We start from the raw sequence: 21853 nt of genomic DNA, 5'->3' as shown, positions 1-21853 counted from the left end.
ACAATGCATGCCCTTTTTTCTTGGACAAGAAAAAACTCAGTTCTTTTGTGTTCTATGCATTTAAATTTTTCCTTGGAAAGAAAATGCAACAGTTGCTCGAGTATGATTGATGATAGCTATATGTGGTATGTTCTTCTAAGAATCTGATGAAACTAGGCTCCATTTATATTACAAGACCTATGAGACTGCGTTGACTTTCAATTTACTAGTTTGATGACTTGTGCTGCCAACAATACATAGCTTATAAAATAAATCGAGTCCTTTCCTAATAGTTTTTAAATAAGGATGCAAATATCTCTTAGTACATAATAATAATTGTGTTACGGTCGATCAAATCTTGAACTAAGATTCATTAACTAATCAATCTTGTTTTGTTGAAGTCAAAATATATTTCGCGAATAGAAACGGGACACGCGTCGAATCCGAATCTTTCTACGAATACGGATAAAAAGAATACTGGTCTTAAATAAATGTTGTAATTGAACCGTATACGGGTCGGATTCAAAAGCGGCTCCGACCGTCCCTCGGAAATCGAGGACTTCAAACTCGTCGGTCTAAGTCCGATCGAGTTAATCGAACGGCTGAGATCTCTCCACAAAGGCCCGACTCGTGGCATATAAATAGCGACGGGAGGCTGCTGCAGAATCTTGTAGTATCTGCTCGGTCTCTTCGTCACTCGGCTTCCGGAGGTCGCGTGGGCGCGTCTTGGCGAGGCGGGAAAGAGAGAGAGAGAGAGAGAGGCGGCGATAGGCGACGGAGAGGTAATGTACGATTCTTGTGGTTTTTCTTGCGAGGATCCGCGGTGGCTTCGTCATTTTGGATTGGGTTCTCGTCTTGGTTCTCCTTCGACTTGGATCTTGGTTTCTTCGGATCTGCCCGTCGTCTGACGGCTTCGCTTGTTTAGGATTGGAGGAATATTTTGTCTTTGATGGAGTAATCAGTTTTTTGGATTATGCTTGCGAGTTTTCTTTTGGCGCTGCAGAGTAAAGAACTGTTTTCGCTCCGTCTTCTCCTGATTTTATATAAGGGTTTCTACTGTTCGATGTGTTTTTGATTAGGATGGAGGGAAAAGGGAAGGGGGAGCTCGGATGCAATTTTAAGGTATTTATAGGGTGTTGGCTTCCGGTGTTGCAAGAATTAGCTTTTGCTGGTACGGTTGATGGGTAAACGGGGGAAATTTTGGTGTAGGATACGAGTTGTATCCGTGATAGTTCTGGCGCAATTGTGCATAATTGAGTGTAAAGATCGCCTATTGGAAAAAATGTTCTGAATAATGTATGTATGTCTCTGAGTTTATAACCGATGTGCTTTTCTTGATGATAGACTGCAAAAAGACAAGAATAAAATACACAAGAACATTTTTTTACAGCAAGTGGATTGCAACCATTGCAAAATGGATAACCTTTTCCAATTTTTTGAATGCTTGATGTCAACAGTTTCGTTGGATTGACCGAATGGCACCCGCAGTTGCGTTGGAATGCACTAAGCAAAGCATATGAAGAAGATTTCGAAGATTTCACAGGACCGTTCTTCTAAAGCAAAGGGGAAACCACCGAGATCGGCTCAAGGACATGGTTCTGGCTCCATCCCTGATTGCCAGCATGATTCCAAGAAAATGGTTGAAACTGAAGGTTCTGGCAGCGCAATACGTGCTAATTCCTCAGGCAATTCCAGTTCTCCAAAGAGGAAGAAGTGTGTAGATGTAAATGTGGACAGATGCAATGGCTTCAATGCCCCACTGGAGGTGATTTCTTTGTCCAAGAAATCTGGTTCCAAAAGAAAGACACCGACAATGAGATTAAGGTCAGAGCCAGAACATATTGAGATGCTCCGAGAGAAACTGCCCTCGAAGAGTGTGACAACTGTTGGCATTAGCACTTCATCTTCGATCCATGGGAGTGAGAAGATACGTGAGCAGAACATTGGCCCCGATATGAAGGGTGGGTTATCAGGAAAATCCGTGCCTTCAAAAACAGCCCCCATGAGTGACACATACTTAGCGCTGATGAAACAATGTGAGACACTTCTCAAGAAATTATTGGCACACCATTTTGCTTGGGTCTTTGACCACCCAGTGGATGCAGTGAAGTTGAATATTCCAGACTATCACACTATCATTAAGCGTCCAATGGATTTGGGTACCATCAAGAGTAAATTAACCTCGGGTGCTTACTCCAGTCCATGCGGTTTTGCCTCAGATGTGAGGCTTACTTTTAAGAATGCAATGACATATAACCCACCCAGTGATGATGTCCATATCATGGCAGTTACACTGAGCAAGTTCTTTGAATCTCGGTGGAAATTTATAGAAAAGAAGTTAGCTGCAGCAGATGCACATATTGAAAAAGAAACCCAATCAAATAAGGCAGAGTTGTCCAAGAAAAGGAAAATGCCTCCTCCTGACTACAATAGTCCTGTGCCCGAGAGGAAAAAATCCAAGATGATGGATGAGGAGAACCAAAGTCTGAACAGATGCCTGGAGTCTCTTCTGGCAGACCTGTCAGATCACATTATCGATTTTCTGAGCTGGCAGAGTGGCAATATGAACCAGAGCATTGAGGAAATAAAAACTCATATTGATTCATTTTGTGATGACACACTCTTTAAGTTACGGACGCTTTTGGATAACTATATAAAGGAAAGAGAGGTGCAGCAACCGGTGAAAACTGAACGTGTGAATGACACTGGTGTCTGCACCTCACAGATGCGTCCTTGCAAAGGTTTACCTCCATGCTTGTGCATTTGCTTCTTTGAGTGCGGGACGTAGTTATGTGAGTTTGAAAATTAAGCTTGTCTTCTTGTTCATTTACAGGCAATGATCTTGATGATGAGGATGTAGATATCTGTGATGGTGATCTTCCCGTGCCTAGTTACCCGCCTTTGGAGCTACAAAAGGACTTAGGTGCTGCAACCACCGAGTACAGCAGTTCAAGCGGTTCCAGTAGTGATTCAGGTTCTTCTAGTGGTGTGTACATTCTCACATGCATTAAAATATGTGCATTTTTCTTGAATTCATTTTGTTTTAGCTGATTGATTTAATTTCTGTTTTCTAGTTTTTTTTCACATTGGTTTTATTCCATTCACCAATCAGCAACATCTTCATGCAATTACATTTAAGTCGAACTTTGGCCTTGAAGTGATTATAATGTGCCGTGATAGTTTTTTGAATATGTTAGACAGTGCCTGGGTTTGTTGTGTCTTTTGATTGTAATAATTTTCAAGTATGCAAAGATCATTTTGTTTTTTTACACCATCTGAAGCTGGTGATGAAATGATCATAGCAAAATTCATAAGATGTTTTTGAGGACCATAGCTTGTGAGTTTCAGTGTCATGCCAACAGTTACTACTCTATTTTCTTTCATGCATATCTAGCTTTAGTTGAGAGGATGTGGGCAGAATGTTATAAAAGCGCAGATCTCCACTACAGGAGTAGTGTTAATTCCCTTTCCTGCCTGCATGATATGACCAATTATTTCAAGTGTTCCATAGATATTGGCTTGGTTGTTCTGATCGATTTGACAACTAACATGGTGCACTCTCATTTTTGCACTGAAAATTACTTTTCCATTAGTTTGATTTTTAAGATATATAGAGCAGCTTTTATGTGCTTTATCTTTCGAGTGATAAGAGAAGGCAAGCACTTTCTCACTTTTGTATATGATTATAATTATTTGTTTGTTTTGGAACCTTTTACTACTTGGAACCTCCTATGCTGAATATGGGCAGATGTGTTTTTTTGTTATGGAATACTGCATTTGTTCATAAATGATATGTATTACTTAGTTTGCTCTAGCATGGCCTAAGATATTTGTAGCAGGAGTAAAATGCATTACTCTTCTAGTTGCCGAAAAGTGGTTGTTGATCTATGGCTCTATTGGTTGGAAGAGAGCTATGGATAATACCTTTCCATTGTTTCATAAATAGATAGGCTGTGGTTAACCTTCTCGATGTTAAGTCAATTTTTTTGTTTTCTTTATCATTTGTAGTGACCTTTGCTGAAAAGTTTCACAGCATAAGACACAAGTTTAGTAGTTTTACATTTTGTTGACAACTATTGTAGATTCTGACTGAATGTTTCTATTTTCAGACTCCGACAGTTCTAGTGGAAGTGATTCAGAGGATGAGGTTTCTATTCCAAAAAGTGCTGCCGAGGTATGTCTAACAACATGACACTATTTTGCAAGGTGTATAAATGCTTCCTGGATGATGGACATAGGTTGTTTTATAGTTAAATACCCTCTCCACTTGTTGGTCTTTCTTTTTATGCACTATGCTTGGCCAGTCTTTTTCTGGTGTTATTTTAAGAATTAAAACATTCAAACTTGAAATTTCTATTTCTGTTGTTCTGTATCAGGAAAATTCAGGAAATAAGGCATGTTCAGATCATGAGAAAAGTGACATAATAAAGCCATTTGATGTAAATAGTGAGTTCTTGATATGCTTAACCTTCAATTTGAGAGGAAAGAAATCAAATATATTGGTTCCTCGTTCTGCATTGGATGGGCTTTACTGGTGCTATTGGCAAAATGTAGGACCTTTGAGTGGGTTGACTCCGTCCGAGATGGATGTTGATTCAAAGCCCTTGTCAGTTGATTCTGATGGGTGTCAAGAGGGTAAGCATGAATTTATAAGATATTTTAGTGATTCAATGGTGCTTATCTTTGCCCTCTGGAACTTTTAGGGGAGCATGCTTCATCTGAGAGGAAAGTCTCCTCAGAAAAGCTATATAGAGCAGCCTGCCTGATGAGCCGTTTTGCCGACACAATTTTAAAAGCTCAGAAGTCTCTTGACCAGGTTGGTTAAACAGAGGTCGTTAATCTGCTCCAACTTCAGTGTTTTTGCTCCTTTTCCTGTAGCCTTCTCCTTTATATCACTTGGCAGTTTATATCTATTGCTATTCTCAGGCTGATAGGGTGGATCCTGAAAAACTGCAGCGTGAGAGGGAGGAAATTGAGAGGCAGCGAAGGGAAGGTAACAATGGTTATCACCTTTAATCTCTTTGAGCTAGATATCAAAGTTCGTTTTGCTGAGAAACTTTTGTTCTTTATGGGAACAGAGAGAGCAAGGCTTCAAGCAGAAGCTAAGGCTGCTGAAGGTGCTCGTAGACGAGCAGAAGCAGAAGCTGCAGTAGAAGCTAAGCACAGAAGAGAGCGTGAGAGGGAAGCGGCACATCAGGCCTTGTTACAGGCATGTACTTGTTTCCGTTTGGTGATCTTTTTTCAATATCATTTGTCCTATGTATTTTTTTGACATTAATGCAAATACTTGTGACATTATTGCAGATGGAGAAGACAGTGGAGATAGATGATTATCATCTGGTTCTTAAAGATCTGGAAATTCTTACAAGAACGCCCATGTCCTTCGATGAGAAGTGCCCAGGTCATTCTCTGGATGATGTAGAAGATTTCAGATTTGGAGGGAGTAACCCGATGGAGCAACTTGGGCTATTCTTGAAAGTGTATGATGAAGAAGATGAAGTGGATGACATTCGTCGGGATCGGAAGTCAAGTTCTTCCTCCTAGGAGAAGGACATGGTGCTGCACTAGCTGCATGAAAGGTACCAGATGACGAGCTGTCCTTTTATGAAATGTACATAGAGAGGGTTGAATGCAGTTTGCATCTGTGCCGGGGAGCATTGCCTTGTAATCCGATATCAAAGCGATGCATGGGCTTGTTATTCGTGAAGATAGATTGGTTTTCATACTCATATACATCTTCTCAGAACTGTAAAAGGAGCTGACTACTAAAGTCAAAAGAAGAATCCTTCATTCTTGTCTCATCAGATGTGATTTTTTTTTTTTTCATGCTGAAATGAATACTAATTGTAAAGGATCTTTTTGTTCTTTCTTCTTTTCGTGTTACTCCTTAAATTGGAATTGTAAGAGACTGAAAGAAAACTAGTGCTCACTTCTGTGAGCTTGATACTGTGTTCAGGTTCACATCATGAGCTCTGTTTATTGCATAAACCTTCAAAGGCTGAGTTGTTAGCTTCTGGTTCACATCATGATCATGTAGTGTTGTCACTGCTAAGTTGTCTCCCAGATTGCCTTTGTGGTTTATGTTGTTGAATGTCAAAGCAGTGGATGTAAGGTTTTATGGTTGACTTGGAGCAATCTATGCAAAGTTAGAGTGGTGTTGACTTGGAGCAGCAGCAGCAGCAAAGTAAATGAAAATGAATATTAACATCCTAAAAGCAAATCTGATAAGGTTTTATGGTTGCATCGAAAAGAGGCACAGACTCAATTTGACCGACGCATTGTGGTGCGTCCAACGTGTCAATGCCAAAGTGGACATGGCAAGGCGAAGATACTGACCAATGGAAGCTTCTGAGAAGATACCGACCAATCCCGACGAATCCGAATCTTATAAGAATCTGCATAAACCGTATACACGTCGGATTCCGACCGCCCCTCGGAGATCTCATCAGAACCGTCGGATCGAGTTAATCGAACGACTGCGATCTTAGAGGAATATAAATAGGGAGGGGCGGGCATGGAATCTTGTAGTATCTTCTCGCTCTCTTCGTCTCTCGGCTTTGGGAGATCGCGTGGGCGCGTCTCGGCGAGGCGGCGACGGGCGAAGGCGACAGAGAGGTAGTGTACGATTCCTATGGTTTTTCTTGCGAGGATCCACTGTGGCTTCGCCATTTCGGCTCGGGTTCTCGTCTTGATTCTCCTTCGAGATCTGCCCGTGGTTCATGGCCTCGCTTGTTTAGGATTGAGTTCAAGAATTTGTGCTTGATGGAGTGATCAATCTTTTGGATTCTGGTTGCGAGTTTTGTTTTGGCGCTGTACTGTTTTCGCTCCGTCTTCTCCTGATTTTATATAAGGGTTTCTACTGTTCGATGTGTTTTTGATTAGGATGGAGGGAAAAGGGAAGGGGAAGCTCGGATGCGATTTTAGGGTATTTTTAGGGTGTTGGCTTCCGGTGTTACAAGAAGAAGCTTTGATTTGCTTTTGCCGGTGCGGTCGATTGGTAAACGGGGGAAATTTTGGTGTAAAGTTCGCGTATTCGATAAAAGGTTCGTAATGATGTATGTATGTATGTCTCTGACTTTATAGCTGATGTGATTTTCTTGATGATAGACTGCAATCAGACAAGAATAAAATCCATAAGAACATTTTTTTTATTACAGTAAATGGATTACAACCTTTGCAAAATGGATAACCTTTTGAGTTTCAACAGTTTCGTCGGACCGACCGAATGGCACCTGCAGTTGCGTTGGAATACACGAAAGCAAAGCGGCTGAAGAGAAGTTCGCAGGTCCTTTCTTCCAAAGCAAAGGGGAAACCACCGAGATCCTCTCAAGGATATCGTTCCGGCTCCATCCCTGATTGCCAGCATGATTCCAAGAAAATGGTTGAATCTGACGGTTCTGGCAGTGCAATACGTGCTAATTCCTCTGGCAATTCCAGTTCTCCAAATAGGAAGAAACGCATAGATGTAAATGTGGACAGATGCAATGGCTTCAATGCCCCACTGGAGGTGATTTCTTTGTCGAAGAAATCTGGTTCCAAAAGCAAGACATCGAGATTAAGATCAGAGCCAGAACATTTTCAGATGCTCCGAAAGAAAGTACCCTCGAAGAGTGTGACAACTGTTGGCATTAGCACTTCATCTTCGATCAATGGGAGTGAGAAGATACGTGGTCAGAGCATTGGCCCCCAGATGACGGGTGGGTTATCAGGGAAATCTGTGCCTCAAAAAACAGTCCCCGTGAGTGACTTGCTGATGAAACAATGCGAGGCACTTCTCAAGAAATTAATGTCACACCAGTTTGCTTGGGTCTTTGACCAGCCAGTGGATGCAGTGAAGTTGAATATTCCAGACTATCACACTATCATTAAGCGTCCAATGGATTTGGGTACCATCAAGAGTAAATTAACCTCGGGTGCTTACTCCAGTCCGTGGGGTTTTGCCTCAGATGTGAGGCTTACTTTCAAGAATGCAATGACATATAACCCACCCAATGATGATGTCCATATCATGGCTGTTGCATTGAGCAAGTTCTTTGAATCTCAGTGGAAATTTATTGAAAAGAAGTCAGCTGCAGCAGATGCACATATCGAAAAAGAAACCCAATCAAATAAGTCGGAGTTGTCCAAGAAAAGGAAAATGCCTCCTACTGACTACAATGGACCTGTGCCCGAGAGGGAAAAATCCAAGATGATGGATGAGGAGAAACAAAGTCTGAACAGATGCCTGGAGTCTCTTTCGGCAGACCTATCAGATCACAATATCGATTTTCTGAGATGGCAGAGTGGCAATATGAAGCAGAGCATTGAGGAAACCAAAATCCATAATGATTCCTTTTGTGATGACAAACGGACTCTTTTGGATAACTATATAAAGGAAAGAGAGGTGCAGCAACCGGCAAAAACTGAACGTGTGAATGACACTGGTGTCTGCACCTCACTGATGCATCCTTGCAAAGGTTTACCTCTTTGCTTGTGCATTTGCTTCTTTGAGTGCGGGATGTAGTTATGTGGGTTTGAAAATTAAGCTTGTCTTCTTGTTCATTTACAGGCAACGATCTTGATGATGAGGATGTAGATATCTGTGATGATGATCCTCCCATGCCTAGCTACCCACCTTTGGAGCTACAAAAGGACTTAGGTGCTGCAACTACCGATTACAGCAGTTCAAGTGGTTCCAGTAGTGATTCAGATTCTTCTAGTGGTGTGTACATGCTCACATGCATTAGAATTTGTGCATTTTTCTTGAATTCATTTTCTTTTAGCTGATTGATTTAATTTCTATTTTCTAGTTTTTATTTCGCATTGGTTTTATTCCATTCACCAAACAGCAACATCTTCATGCAATTACATTTATGTCGAACTTCATGGCCTTGAAGAGATTATGATGGGCCGTGATAGTTTTTGAATATGTTAAGAGTGCCTGGGTTTGTTGTATTTTTTTATTGTAATAAATTTCAAGTATAAAAATATCTTTTTGTTTTTCTTTTACTCGTCTGAAGCTGGTGATGAAATGACCATAGCAAAATTCATAAGATGTTTTTGAGGACCATAGCTTGTGAGTTTCGGTGTCATGCCAACAGTTACTGCTCTATTCTCTTTCATGCATATCTAGCTTTAGTTGTGGAGAGGATGTGGGCTGAATGTTATGATAGTGCTAGATCTCCACTACAGGAATAGTTATAGTTCTCTTTCCTGCCTGCATGGTATGACCAATTGCTTCAAGTATTCCATAAATATTTGCTTGGTTGTTCAGATCAATCCGACAACTAACATGGTGCACTCTCATTGTTCACATTGAAAATTGCATTTCCATTAGTTTGATTATTCGGATATATAGAGCAGATTTTATGTACTATATCTTTTTAGTGATAAGAGAAGGCAAGCACTTTTTCACTTTTGTATATGATTATACTAAATCTGTTTGATTTGGACCCTTTTACTAGTTGGAACCTCCTATGCTGAATAATGGCAGATGTTATGGAATACTGCATCTGTTCATAAATGATATGTATTACTTAGTTTGCTCTAGCATGGCCTAAGATATTTGTAGCTGGAGTAAAATGCATTACTCTTCTAATTGCTGAAAAGTGGCTGTTGATCTATGGCTCTATTGGTTGGAAGAGAGCTATGATTAATACATTTCCATTGTTTCATAAATAGATAGGCTGTGTGGTTAACCTTCTCGATGTTAAGTCAAATCTTTTGTTTTGTTTATCATTTGTGGTGACCTTTGCTGAAAAGTTTCACAGCATTAGACATAAGTTTAGTAGTTTTACATTTTTTCGACAACTATTATAGATTCTGATGTTGTATGTTTCTATTTTCAGACTCCGACAGTTCTAGTGGAAGTGATTCAGAGGATGAGGTTTCTATTCCAAAAAGTGCTGCCGAGGTATGTCTAACAACATGACACTATTTTTGCAAGGTGTATAAATGCTTCCTGGATGAGGAACCTAAGTTATTTTATAGCTAAATACCCTCTCCTCTTGTTGGTCTTTCTTTTTATGCACTATGCTTGCCCATTCTTTTTCTGGTGTTATTTTAAGAATTAAAACATCCAAAAACTTGAAATTTCTATTTCTGTTGTTCTGTATCAGGAAAATTCAGGAAATAAGGCATGTACCGATCGAGAGAAAAGTGACATAAGAAAGCCATTTGATGTAAATAGTGAGTTCTCGATATGATAAACTTTCAATTTGAGAGGAAAGAAATAATGTATATTTGTTCCTCATTCTGCATTGGATTGACTTTACTGGTGCTATTGGCAACATGTAGGACCTTTGAGTGGGTTGACTCCCTTGGAGATGGATGTTGATTCAAAGCCCCTATCAGGTGATTCTGATGGGTGTCCAGAGGGTAAGCATGCTTCATCTGAGAGGAAAGTCTCCCCAGAAAAGCTATATAGAACAGTTTGGCTGAAGAGCCGTTTCGCCGACACAATTGTAAAAGCTCAGAATTCTCTTGACCAGGTTGGATAAACAGAGGACGTTAATCTGCTCCAACTTCAGTGTTTTTGCTCCTTGGCATGTAGCCTTCTCCTTTATATCTCTTAACAATTTATGTGTATTGCTATTCTCAGGCTGACAGGGGGGATCCTGAGAAACTGCAGCGTGAGAGGGAGGAAATGGAGAGGCAGCGAAGGGAAGGTAGCAATGGCTATTACCTTTGTTCTCTTTGAGCTAGATATCAAAGTTCATTTTGCTGAGAAACTTTTGTTCTCTATGGGAATAGAGAGAGCAAGGCTTCAAGCAGAAGCTAAGGCTGCTGAAGATGCTCGTAGACTAGCTGAAGTGGAAGCTGCAGCAGAAGCTAAGCGCAAGAGAGAGCGTGAGAGGGAAGCGGCACGTCAGGCCTTGTCACAGGCATGTACTTGTTTCTGTTTGGTGATCTTCTTTCAATGTCTTTTGACATTAATGCAGATACTTTTGACGTTACTGCAGATGGAGAAGACAGCGGAGATCGATGATTACCGTCTGGTTCTTAAAGATCTGGAAATTCTTACAAGAATTCCAGCTGGAAGAATACCCATGTCCCTCAATGAGAAGTGCCCAGTTCATTATTTTCTGGATGATGTAGAAGATTTCAGATTTGGAGGGATTAACCCTATGGAGCAACTTGGTTCATTCATGAAAGTGGATGATGAAGAAGAGGAAGAGGGTAAAACTAAAAGGGCTCCTCCGAGTGATGTTGAGGAAGGAGAGATCGTATGACACTATGTACCTTTGCATGGCTTTGGTTTTGCTCTTGGTTTAAAAGCACATGGTGCTGCAGGAGCCTCATGAAATGTACATAGACAGGGTTGAATGCAGTTGGTGTCCAACAAAGGGAGCGTTGCCTTGTAATCCAAAATCAAAGTGATGCATGGGCTTGTTGTTTGTGAAGATTGGTTTTCATACTTATGTACATCTTCTCTGAACTCTAAAAGGAGCAGACTACTAAATTCAAAAGAAGAATTCCTTCATTCTTGTCTCACTGGATGTGATTTTTTCTGTTCTCTGTGCTGAAATGAATGCTACTTATAAAGGGTTTCTTTCTCTTTCTTCTATTTTGTGTTGCTCCTTCAATTGGAATTGTAAGAGAATGAAAGAAAACTAGTGCTCACTGTTGTCAACCTGATACTGTGTACAGGTTCACATCATGAGCTATGTTTATTGCCAAAACCTTTAAAGTTTGCTTTAAATTACTGTTTCTGTGATCATGTAGTTGTCACCTCTTAGTTGTCTTTGTGGTCTTATATTAAGGAATGTGAAAACAATGTCTCTGTTATAATTCCCCGATGAGGAGCAAAAGAATGCATCATGCTTAACCGATAATTTTCCGATGAGTGCATTCTTAGACAACTATGCTCTCGATCGAAATTAGAGTGAGCGAGTCGATATCCTTTCAAAGCCTTTTAGAACCTCCTATAATTTTATGCCAAATTTTGTTCCTCCATTGTCGTCTCGATAATACTTTCATCTTAATGAGTAATTTAAATCCTAAAATTAAATTATATTTTGATTGTGACATTAAACCCTTGAATAAAATTAAGTTATAATACTCCTAATTTGATCCCACATGACAATAGGAGGATACTTATATTATTTTAATATGCACAATTAACTTGAACGTAGGATATATGAGTGTCATATCTAATGTAAATTATTTTAATGCAATACATGAATTAATCATAAAATAGTATGTCCGACTCTCGAGTTCCATTACATAACTTAATATGATATATAAATGTGTTAAAAGATATTGTTATCATCTAATGTGCATGATAGTGTTAATGTGAGACATAAATATGTCATGATTTGGTAGCTTTTGGTAAAAGATAGGCTAAGAAGTCCCATCAATAACTCAATTGCATAGTGGTGAGACTCCATCAAGAGGAAGTAATATATGTTCTATTCCAAGATACATGTTTTATCTTTCTTGCAAACTCAAGTTTCTTTTATTATTGTTGTTAGCATTTCTGGAATGTGTCTCATCTAATTTTGTTGGTACAAAACCCCTCTATCTTATTTCCCAAAATAATACTCAATCATGGAATATATTCCCATTATCTCTCAACTTCTTACCCTTTTATTTTTCTGTATAGCTTTTTATTCCCTTTTAACCAAAAATAGTGGTCTGATCCTGAGAGCTTTAATTGATTATGGAATACTTTTTGTTTTGATGGAATTAGGTATGTTGATACATTATAAGTCCTTAATTGAATATGAAGGAATTCAAAGTGAGATATCTCATATTTGGTTAGAGTGTATCACATAGTTATGCATTATTGGATGGATGTAATCACAAGAAGAGATGTTTTACATTTATTAGAGAGTTTTAATGCTTATGTGTTAGATGAATGCATCAGAGATATTTTATATAATTAAGTTACATTAAATATTTTGATGCTTATATCTCGATATATTATTCGAGGATATATTTTGTTAGATTACGATAGTCGATGTTTTAATTCCTTTTATCAATACATTGTATTCATCAAACACTTAGTTATTTATGTCCCAAATAGATTATAACAAATCGAATAATTTGTTCAATCATAATTGGACTACTAATTATTTTATTTAAGAATAGTTAATATATATATATATATATATTATATTATGAAAGCGAGTCAATTAATTTTTACTTAACAAAGTAGGTCAAATATTTTCTTCCATGAAAAACAAATTAAGTCGGATATTTTTTTTCTCAATGAGAGTGAGTTGAGAATTTTATTCATATATGATAAAAAAAAAAATTTAGGGGAGAGCTTAAGAGTTTATAATGGATTTTAAAAGTTTGGAACCTATTTATAATATCTGTTCAGTAACTATTGATAGCCACAAAATATTAAATATTTCAATTTAAAAGTATTATCTTTTAAATATCATGCTAATTGATTGCTGATGACTCCTACATCAAATTATAAATATTTTTCTTAATTTAATAAAATTAAAAAATGATGTATTAATATTACACTTTGTGTTAATAATATTTGCTACAACTAAAAATTAGAATATTTAATGAATAATGAATATTCACAACATTGCGATTTAATTTATTGGATTGAAATTGTCATCCCTATCTTTCTTCCACCAATCCACTCCCCTTTTATTTCCTACGTGGAAATAACCACAGACTCACAGTGGACGACAGCTCGGCGCACCCGAAGCAGAAAGGGCTCATCTCTTATCTGCCGACGTGGCGGGCCGGGAGCGCACAGAGCCTAATTCCCTCCCATCAATTCCGTCGATCCGACGGCACAGATCATCCCAAACCCACCGCGCCTGATCCTTCATACATCCAACGGCCAGGGTCACTCCAGAGCCACCGCCACGTGTCGGTAAACATGGTAGCAGAAACCGCCCGCGTCCCCTCAAATCAGACACGTGTCCGTCTCCGACTACCCTCTGCCCTTCCCTCCTCGAGTAGTAATAATAATATGCAATAAAGGCTAAATTGCGATCATACCCATTACATTGTAATTATTTTCATCAAGTCCTTCTCTCGCACAACGTGTAATGTTACACGAACTTTAAAGCTAAATAGTTTTACATGCATGCCCCTGAGTTTAGAATCCATGAACTAAGATGGAATTTTGGATCTTCGAGGGATGGATTTGTAATTGTGGCCTTCGCAAGGGTGATGTACGCAAAACCCATTAATGCTAAATTGGGGCGACGCGTCGTGTTCTTTTTCGATTGCTACGCTTTCGTCCCTTCCCCCTGGCCGCAGAGAGAGGAGAAATAGAAGCTTTGGTGCTTTCTTCTCCGTTCTCTCCGAAGCCCTTCGATTTCCTCTCCCTCCGCCATCAGTTGTTCTCCTCCCAGCGTACGATTTTATTGCTCGGATCTGTGGTGGAATTGCTATCCTTCTTTATCTGCTCCGGTAAAAAAATTCCATTTTTTAGCTTTTTTTTTTGTTGGTCTAATTTGATGTTTAGATGAATTGATGTGAGGGAAAGGTTTGTTCTTGAGAACGTATCAGGGTTGGGTCGGAAGTTGGATTAGACTGCTAATCTTTTTTCTGGGTGCTGTTGGTGCTTGGTTGATGATCCTTCCCTTTCCCCATGTCTTTTTCTGTTTAGGATCCGGCTCAAGAGGGCTCGATGAAATTTTTGGGGCTGGTTTTTTTGTTTGCCATCCGAAATTGAGGGTTTTCTTGGGGTTCTGTGATTTAGATTAGGTTAGGTTTACCAAGGTACATACATATATAAAAAAAGAGCAATCTTTGAAAAATCGGAGTATAGGTCAAAATTCTTTCTTTTGATTTTGGTACAGAAGTTGGGTTGAAAAAGATTGAATTTGGGTGCGTTAGGGTTACAGTACCATGGCGTTGAATTTCCCATCTTGTTCTATATTTTCTACTCGATGTATTCATACCGATGGTGAGTCCTCTCGATTGAGATGTGAGAGGAGCCCTCTTGTCTCTCGTTGGGAGACTGATAGTGGGTTGGCCGATGTCGAAGTCGCGTACGATCCGCTTGATCTGCTACCGGAGGACCCATTCGGGATGGGGCTCGGTGACTTGTTTGGGTGGACTTTGTTGTACTCATCTGAAACCCAGTTTTGCCATCATGGTTGGATGGAAGGATGTGATGGCTGGGTCAATGAGAGCTCGACAGAATTTTCTGTTCATGAGGCTCAATCTGGAAACTTGGAATCTGGTTCGGATGCCGGACAATCTTCAAACTGCAATCATTCAGAAGCCTTCTCCAGCGAAGATGTTGGCATGCCACATGACGGCCTGTTCTTCTGTCTTGCGTATATGGATGTTCAGAGTCTCCTCTCGATGGGAGGGGTCTGCAGGTCCTTGCGGTTGGCTGTTCAGAGGGATAATCTTTTGTGGAGGTGTATGCATATTAATTCTCCTTTGAGTGAGAAGATAACAGATGATATTCTGCTGAGGCTAACACTGCAAGCACGAGAGTATCTACAGTGCTTGAGCATGTCAAGTTGTTCAAAAATCACAGATGATGGCCTGAAGCTGGTGTTGGACAATTGTCCTCGGCTGAAGAAGGTTAGTGTTAATGAATAGGAAACTTGTTTAAGTCCATTTGCTGTTTCCGTCATCCTCTGTTTATTTTTGAGTATTTTCTCCTTGTGTTATGATTCATTTGTTTTCTCTACATTTATACTGCTTAACAACAGATCATTTACTTTTTATATAAATTTATAGGAGAGGTGAATTTATCATCATTGTGATTCATTTATTATAGATTATTTGATTCTATTTATTGGTGACCTTATTGGAAATGAAAATTATCATGTTGATACCATGTATCAGTTTTATGTGGCAATTTTGTTGCATAACAACAAATCAAAACTTGTTTCTTTGGTTGAAAATATTTATTGACAAGCCATGACCTATATCAACTCTATTATAATCTTTAAAGATTGTTTGAAAACTAAGAAGGTGGTATGTAGTTGGTGATTGATATATTGTTTTTATTGAGGTAGTTTTTAGTTGAATGATCATGTTTGATCATGCAAAGTAATGAACTTATTTAAGAAGATTGGGAAACTCTCTTCTGCTTCCTTTCATTTAATGGCGGTGGACATTTTGCTCTAATTAACATACTTTTGTAGCATTACTTAGTGTTCTTCTAGCCATCAATGCAAAATTTTTCTAATGTGATACTCATATGCCTTTTTGTTGTTTAGTTTATTACAGGGGACTTATATGCGCAAATGCATTTATATTTTAGATTTAATTTTTTTTTAACTCTTGGCATTTTAATCTTTTGGATTGTTTTGTGTTCAAATTGCTTTACTTTAGAAGCACAGCAAAAAATTTACAAACAATAAGCTGAAAGTTTGATGCTTATTGTTGTGTTCTTGAACATCTGGATTGTCTTCCAATGTTTTTGCAAGAATTTAAAGTATGCTTCCATATGTTTCTTCATTACATGCTTCCCTACTTTGTGTTGGGTCTTCTAGTCTTTTGACTATTTCTTCATCCAATATCTAAAAGTTATTGCTTGTTGTCAAAGTATAAAAGAAAAGTGACCTAATGCTGCTGTCATCAATATGGGTTTGGGGAAGATCAATATGCATCCTTTCTGGTCACCCAGGTTGCAAGATTTTCCCATGGCACGTTAAGGCAACATGGCTTATTTTTTCAGAGCCCAGGCATGAGGGATAATGCAAGGCATATATGTTAATTAGGTGGGAATATTATAAAAATATGGGAAATGGAGAATTGGATGTCTTTATCATCCTTAAATGTGTAGATATTCCAAATTTAGTATTACAACATAGATGGTAAAGGTAATTGCAAAATATAAGGCCTGAACATTATGAGAAAGTGGCTAAGGAAGTATAAGATTCATATGACTATTTATCATGAATATGCAACTTTGATAGCATAAATTAGGTAAATAAGGTGGCCAATTTTGCATGCTGAAATTAGATGCTTCCTACTAAATGATCTCGTGTTGGCATCTTAGTAATGATTCTCGTTCTGATCTGGGTGTTTGGGGTTTGAGTATGAAAATGGCTTCTTGGCATGCAGGGTAAGGCTCTGAAAGATTTACTATCTGCAGTCCCTGCATTAGAGAAGCGTTATGTGCTAAGTCATCATTCTTATTATGCACTGTGAACCAACAAGTAATGGGTTGTGTTTCTAGGTTTGATGTTCTTGTGGTTCTCATTCTGATTGGGGTGTTTGGAGTTTTAAGTATGAAAATAGCCTCTTTGCATGCTGGGTAAGGCTGTGTAAGATTTATTGTCTGCAGTCTCTGCATTAGAGAAGCGTTATTCACTAGGTCATTATTGTTATTCCTCACTGTGAACCGACAAGCAGTTGGTTGTGTTTCTAGGTCAGGTGATCTTGTTGTACATTTGTCGTCCCCTTTAGTTTTATACATGTGCTATGGTAACTCTATGTCAATCTGGCTGAATTTTTGTTTATTTCTTACTGTTATCACTTATTTAGGTTCTTTAAACTGTACGGATATCCTTCAGTAAGTTCTTTGGCCATTCCATATGATTTAATGTAATTCTCAAGCTTTATCACATTTTATACCCTAGTTTATTTTTCTGGATATCTTAATGTGTACCACGTATCCGCATAAATGTAGTATATCGTGCTGTCATGTCTCATGGCATCTTGGTCATTTGTTTGTTGGGGCCAGTTTTTGTAACGTAATTCTCTTTTGGAGGTATAATTTTGCATCATCTTTTTGCAATCAAATCTAATGTTGTGCACCATACAGATCTGAGTTTCCAACAAAGATGTGGTTAGTAATATAATTTTTTGTGACATTTTGTTTTGGCAGCAGAAATAGCTCTATATTATTATTTTATTGCATTTTTTAACTTTTTTTTTTCTTATGAAGAATTTGTTGCATAATACAAGAATTGCATAGTTCTGTTTTGTGTGTTTACATGATTATTTAAGTTTCCATCTTTCTCTGATCATGACTATGTTTGAGGGGTTAGTAATATTCTTTGGTACTTATTTCTTGAGATAGATTAGACACTCTTTGATGTCAGCTAGACACATGAAGATTTTCTATTTAGGCTTCAGTGGTTCTTAGAAATATGGTATTGACATGAGACTATCTACCGTGCTAAAGTGAAGTAACTGTATAGAGAGAATTCTGTCATTTATGATATTAATTATGTAAATGTTCTTTTGCGGTTTTACTAGTTTTTTTAAGGTCGTGTTGGCTAGTAGACAATGTGACAGAACTGCTTTTCCTCTATTTGAATGAAAGATCTTGTTTATTGAGTTATCGAAACCAATAAATGTGCCTTAAATCAACTAGATTTCTGCTGCTTCTGTTATTTCTGTCCATGCCTATTAATTGAATTTGAATTATTTCTTTGTTCTATTTGAATGGCAATCCATATCTTGTTGAGCTATTGAGATCAATAAATGTCATATCAACAATTTAAAACCTTAAATCCACTAGATAAAAGTTTCTCTTGTAATTCCTTTCCATGTGTAATAACTGAATTTGAAATCTAGGAAAGGGTAAATTGAAGAATTTGAGGCCCAGTAGATGGAAACTATTATGTTTCCTATCAGATAAACCACCAATGACAATCCATATCTTGTTGAGCTATTGAGATCAATAAATGTCATATCAACAATTTAAAACCTTAAATCCACTAGATAAAAGTTTCTCTTGTAATTCCTTTCCATGTGTAATAACTGAATTTGAAATCTAGGAAAGGGTAAATTGAAGAATTTGAGGCCCAGTAGATGGAAATTATTATGTTTCCTATCAGATAAACCACCAATGACCAGTAGCCATTTCCTAAATTGGAGTTGAGCTCCTGCTAAAGTCACAAGAGATAAATTAAACGTATTGAATGGGAATAATAGAGGATTGTTATCTGGTTCTGCCTTGGTGAAACATTTTAGCAGAAACGGATGTGAAGATGTCTAAATGATGTCTCTTATTAGTTGGGTTGGGGGACGTGGCCTACCCTAGCCTTGCTTGAATTTGTTCGGGACTCGACCTGCATAGCATGTTGATAGCTGAGTAGGGAGTAACTGAAGACAATAGCATAGGCTTGTTATCACCCCTCTTGGTAGATGTGATAAAATCATTCAGAAAATGGAGAGGTGGACCAGAGATCTGTCACTTTTGTTATATGTTTTTCATGGTACATGGATATCAGGGAAAATGTGTAAGGATTGTTATTTTCTTAATAGTTAATAGTATGTATTTTTTGTGATTTCGTTTACCAACTTTAGGAATTTGTAGTTAACCATGCATGTCTCATTTTTCTTTAAGTTTTGTTAACAGTAGCTTGACTTTTGTGGATGAATAATCAGTCAATTTATTCGTGCAGAGAGTTACTAGAGCTATTGAGTGTAAGGTTGTTTGATAAATAGTTGCTTGTAGTTTTGACCGGTCTTGAAATGACTGCTATTTGTGCTGAATTCTACTCGTAACTTGACTGGATTAAAGGGTTTTAATATACGGGGAAGTTGAGGGTTCTGTTAGTTCATGGCTCAGTTTACTTTTAGGAATACAACTTTCTTGGCTTGAAAATCCAGTCATCCATTTCTAGTGTTGCTTCTTTGAAATTATGTCAGTCTTGGGGTTTGTGGATCCTGCCTGTCTATTTCTCATGATTCATTATTTATCCAGTTCCTTGTAGTTTAATCTTAGGGATTTGATTAGTATTGTTTTCTTGTGTAAAGAAAAATGGGAAGATATTGTGTATGATGAAATTGATGTAACTACCCTATGGTCAAGCTCCTACATTTCTATGAGCATGGCATGACTTAAAGTTTCTCTGCTGAAAATTTCTTTATTTGTTTTTTGCAAGTCACAATTTTTTTTACTTTTTAAAGATAGGATTTGCACTTCTGTGAATCATATCTAGTGAAAAGGAAAAAAGCAAAGCATTTGGTCCTGCTTTTTTGCATTTTTGATCTTTTGTAGTCCTGGTGCTATTAGCTTCCTTGTGGATGATCAGATAAATCACCAGAGGACTCTGTCCCTGTTATATAGTGGTATTAGATAATTTGGGTTAGAGTAATCTGTAGACTACTTAGGTTTCTTCTGGCCATACTTTTAATTATTTGGCTTTTGTGATATTATATTAATGTTTGTTTCTCTTTGGGGCTATGCAGTTAAGTGTTCCCGGATGTGTGAGACTAAGTCTTGATGGCATCATAAACAACTTAAAAGCATTCCAATCCCGTGGTATGCCAGGAATAGAGCACCTCAAGCTTGGTGGGTTTTTCATTATATCGCCGCAACAATATGGAGAGCTGAAGATGTTGCTAGGTGTGGACCAACGTCAGCAAGGCCAAACTCGGAACCCGCGGTTCTACCACATCCATCGCCTATCTCCTGCTTGCTATGATGACTGCATCCTTGATATTGAAATGTGTCCGGTGTGTCACAGATACAAGCTTGTTTATGACTGCCCATCAGAGAGTTGTCAAGAGAAGGGTCCTAATCATTGCAGAGCTTGTGACGTTTGCATCGGCAGGTGTGTTCAATGTGGGAAATGCGTTAAAGATTGCACATATGTTGAGACATTTTTCCTCGAATACCTCTGTTCTGATTGTTGGAAGCCGCCACCGGTTCACCGTGACACCGATGGAGTGAAGTGGCCACTGGTTCTCCATGACACCGATGAAGTGAAGTGAATTTGCTTCGATATTGCATCTCAAACTATTGAGAGTTCAGGTGTCCTTATTTTCTTTGTTGGTTCATGTTCTTCGAGTGATCCTGTATTCTGACCATAGTCAAGCAAGAACCAGGAGTGATTTATATGAAAGGGGGAAAAATAAATCTGATGAACTTGAATTAAAAGGAAAATTACATTGTTGAGATCGGCTGAAAAGCAGTTCAAGCATGAAGATAAGATTCAGAAGCAGATTTCCAGGTAGCTTTGACATGCCTTTCTATTTGATGCTGCCTGTGGTTAACCGTTGACTTCTATATTCCCGCTGCTTGGAGTAAACAAATCTGGGTTGACTTTCTAGTAAATATTCTGATTACCAGGAATCTGTAAGAGAAGTCCATGCAGTGGTAATTTTACTTTTTATTCAATGCCATGTTGAAAAATGGTTTGCATCAATGCTGCCAAGTCTTTCTGACCTGAACAATAACTTTGGTGGTAATGTTTGTGAAACAAACCTCATGTTGTTTGTGTTGCATAATGCTATACTGCTTCCAACTTTGAAATATGTGATGACTTTGAAAAAAAACCTCATGTTGTCTATTTCTTAAGATGGATGCTTGAAATATTAAATTTTATTGGATGAGATTTTAAATATTAAAACATTAATAAGGGTCGATTGTAATTTTATCGTTTTGGTTGGGGAGTTTTTTTTTTTATTTATTAATTATATTATTTAAAATATAAATTTTTTTTCTTAAATTTGGATGTAAATAATTTAAAACAATTATGATATTCTTTAATCATTTGTTGTGAATGAATGCAAATTTGTATTAAATTTGCATGCATACATAAACATCTCTCTAAAGTCTTAGAGCCCTGTAAAAAAAATAAAAAAGATTATAGACCAATAATTGTACTTAATTTTTTAAAGTTAATCGATTCTCAATATAATAATAACAACAAACTTCAATTAGTGTTTTAAGTTTTTTTAAAGATATTAGATATTTTTAAAAAAAATTAGTAGTATTTGCATTTATTTGAATTCAACGATAGGAAACAATAAAAAAAACATGGATTTACATATCTGAAGGAATAAACACACGGAATCAAAATATTGAGAGAAATATATATGTTATATTTAAAAATTTTAAAATTTTAATACCTTTTCAAATTCATGGTAACGATGATTATGTATACCAAAATATAGATATTTTGATGAATATATTTTCATAATTTAATATTTGGAATACATATGTTATCGAGTTAATTTTTGAAAATAATTTATATCTTTAATA

General features: G+C 37.7%; 3 protein-coding genes across 3 annotated transcripts; all 3 read left to right on the top strand.

The window, feature by feature from the left end:
* The first annotated feature begins 1441 nt into the window (after positions 1-1441).
* LOC135606554 (transcription factor GTE11-like) lies at positions 1442-5628 on the top strand. Its single transcript, XM_065097585.1, has 8 exons — positions 1442-2720; positions 2813-2953; positions 4089-4153; positions 4356-4614; positions 4683-4795; positions 4906-4972; positions 5058-5188; positions 5284-5628. Exons 1-8 carry the CDS (start codon positions 1496-1498, stop codon positions 5521-5523), a joined length of 2241 nt encoding a protein of 746 aa, XP_064953657.1. The 5' UTR covers positions 1442-1495; the 3' UTR covers positions 5524-5628.
* Positions 5629-6903: 1275 nt separating this feature from the next.
* LOC135606390 (transcription factor GTE9-like) lies at positions 6904-11319 on the top strand. The gene is made up of 9 exons (XM_065097414.1): positions 6904-7022; positions 7187-8435; positions 8528-8680; positions 9807-9871; positions 10077-10146; positions 10255-10448; positions 10559-10625; positions 10711-10841; positions 10920-11319. The coding sequence occupies exons 2-9, from the start codon at positions 7205-7207 to the stop codon at positions 11187-11189; spliced, it is 2181 nt and encodes a 726-aa protein (XP_064953486.1). The 5' UTR covers positions 6904-7022; positions 7187-7204; the 3' UTR covers positions 11190-11319.
* A 2825-nt stretch (positions 11320-14144) lies between these two features.
* On the top strand, positions 14145-21123 carry LOC135606815 (F-box protein SKIP14-like). Its single transcript, XM_065098092.1, has 2 exons — positions 14145-15477; positions 20056-21123. The coding sequence occupies exons 1-2, from the start codon at positions 14788-14790 to the stop codon at positions 20578-20580; spliced, it is 1215 nt and encodes a 404-aa protein (XP_064954164.1). The 5' UTR covers positions 14145-14787; the 3' UTR covers positions 20581-21123.
* The last annotated feature ends 730 nt before the right edge of the window (positions 21124-21853 follow it).

The sequence above is a fragment of the Musa acuminata genome, chromosome BXJ2-3, assembly GCF_036884655.1.
Source record: "Musa acuminata AAA Group cultivar baxijiao chromosome BXJ2-3, Cavendish_Baxijiao_AAA, whole genome shotgun sequence".
NCBI classification, from domain to species: domain Eukaryota; kingdom Viridiplantae; phylum Streptophyta; class Magnoliopsida; order Zingiberales; family Musaceae; genus Musa; species Musa acuminata.
This window is presented reverse-complemented; position numbering and strand designations above follow the sequence as displayed.

Coding starts and splice junctions, on each gene's coding strand:
- LOC135606815 (XM_065098092.1), top strand. CDS start 14,788: ATGGCGTTGAATTTCCCATCTTGTTCTATATTTTCTACTCGATGTATT. Junction 15,478..20,055: donor ATTGTCCTCGGCTGAAGAAG/GTTAGTGTTAAT, acceptor GGGGCTATGCAG/TTAAGTGTTCCCGGATGTGT.
- LOC135606554 (XM_065097585.1), top strand. CDS start 1,496: ATGAAGAAGATTTCGAAGATTTCACAGGACCGTTCTTCTAAAGCAAAG. Junction 2,954..4,088: donor CGGTTCCAGTAGTGATTCAG/GTTCTTCTAGTG, acceptor TTCTATTTTCAG/ACTCCGACAGTTCTAGTGGA. Junction 4,615..4,682: donor TTCTGATGGGTGTCAAGAGG/GTAAGCATGAAT, acceptor TGGAACTTTTAG/GGGAGCATGCTTCATCTGAG.
- LOC135606390 (XM_065097414.1), top strand. CDS start 7,205: ATGGCACCTGCAGTTGCGTTGGAATACACGAAAGCAAAGCGGCTGAAG. Junction 10,147..10,254: donor AAAGCCATTTGATGTAAATA/GTGAGTTCTCGA, acceptor GGCAACATGTAG/GACCTTTGAGTGGGTTGACT. Junction 10,842..10,919: donor CACGTCAGGCCTTGTCACAG/GCATGTACTTGT, acceptor ACGTTACTGCAG/ATGGAGAAGACAGCGGAGAT.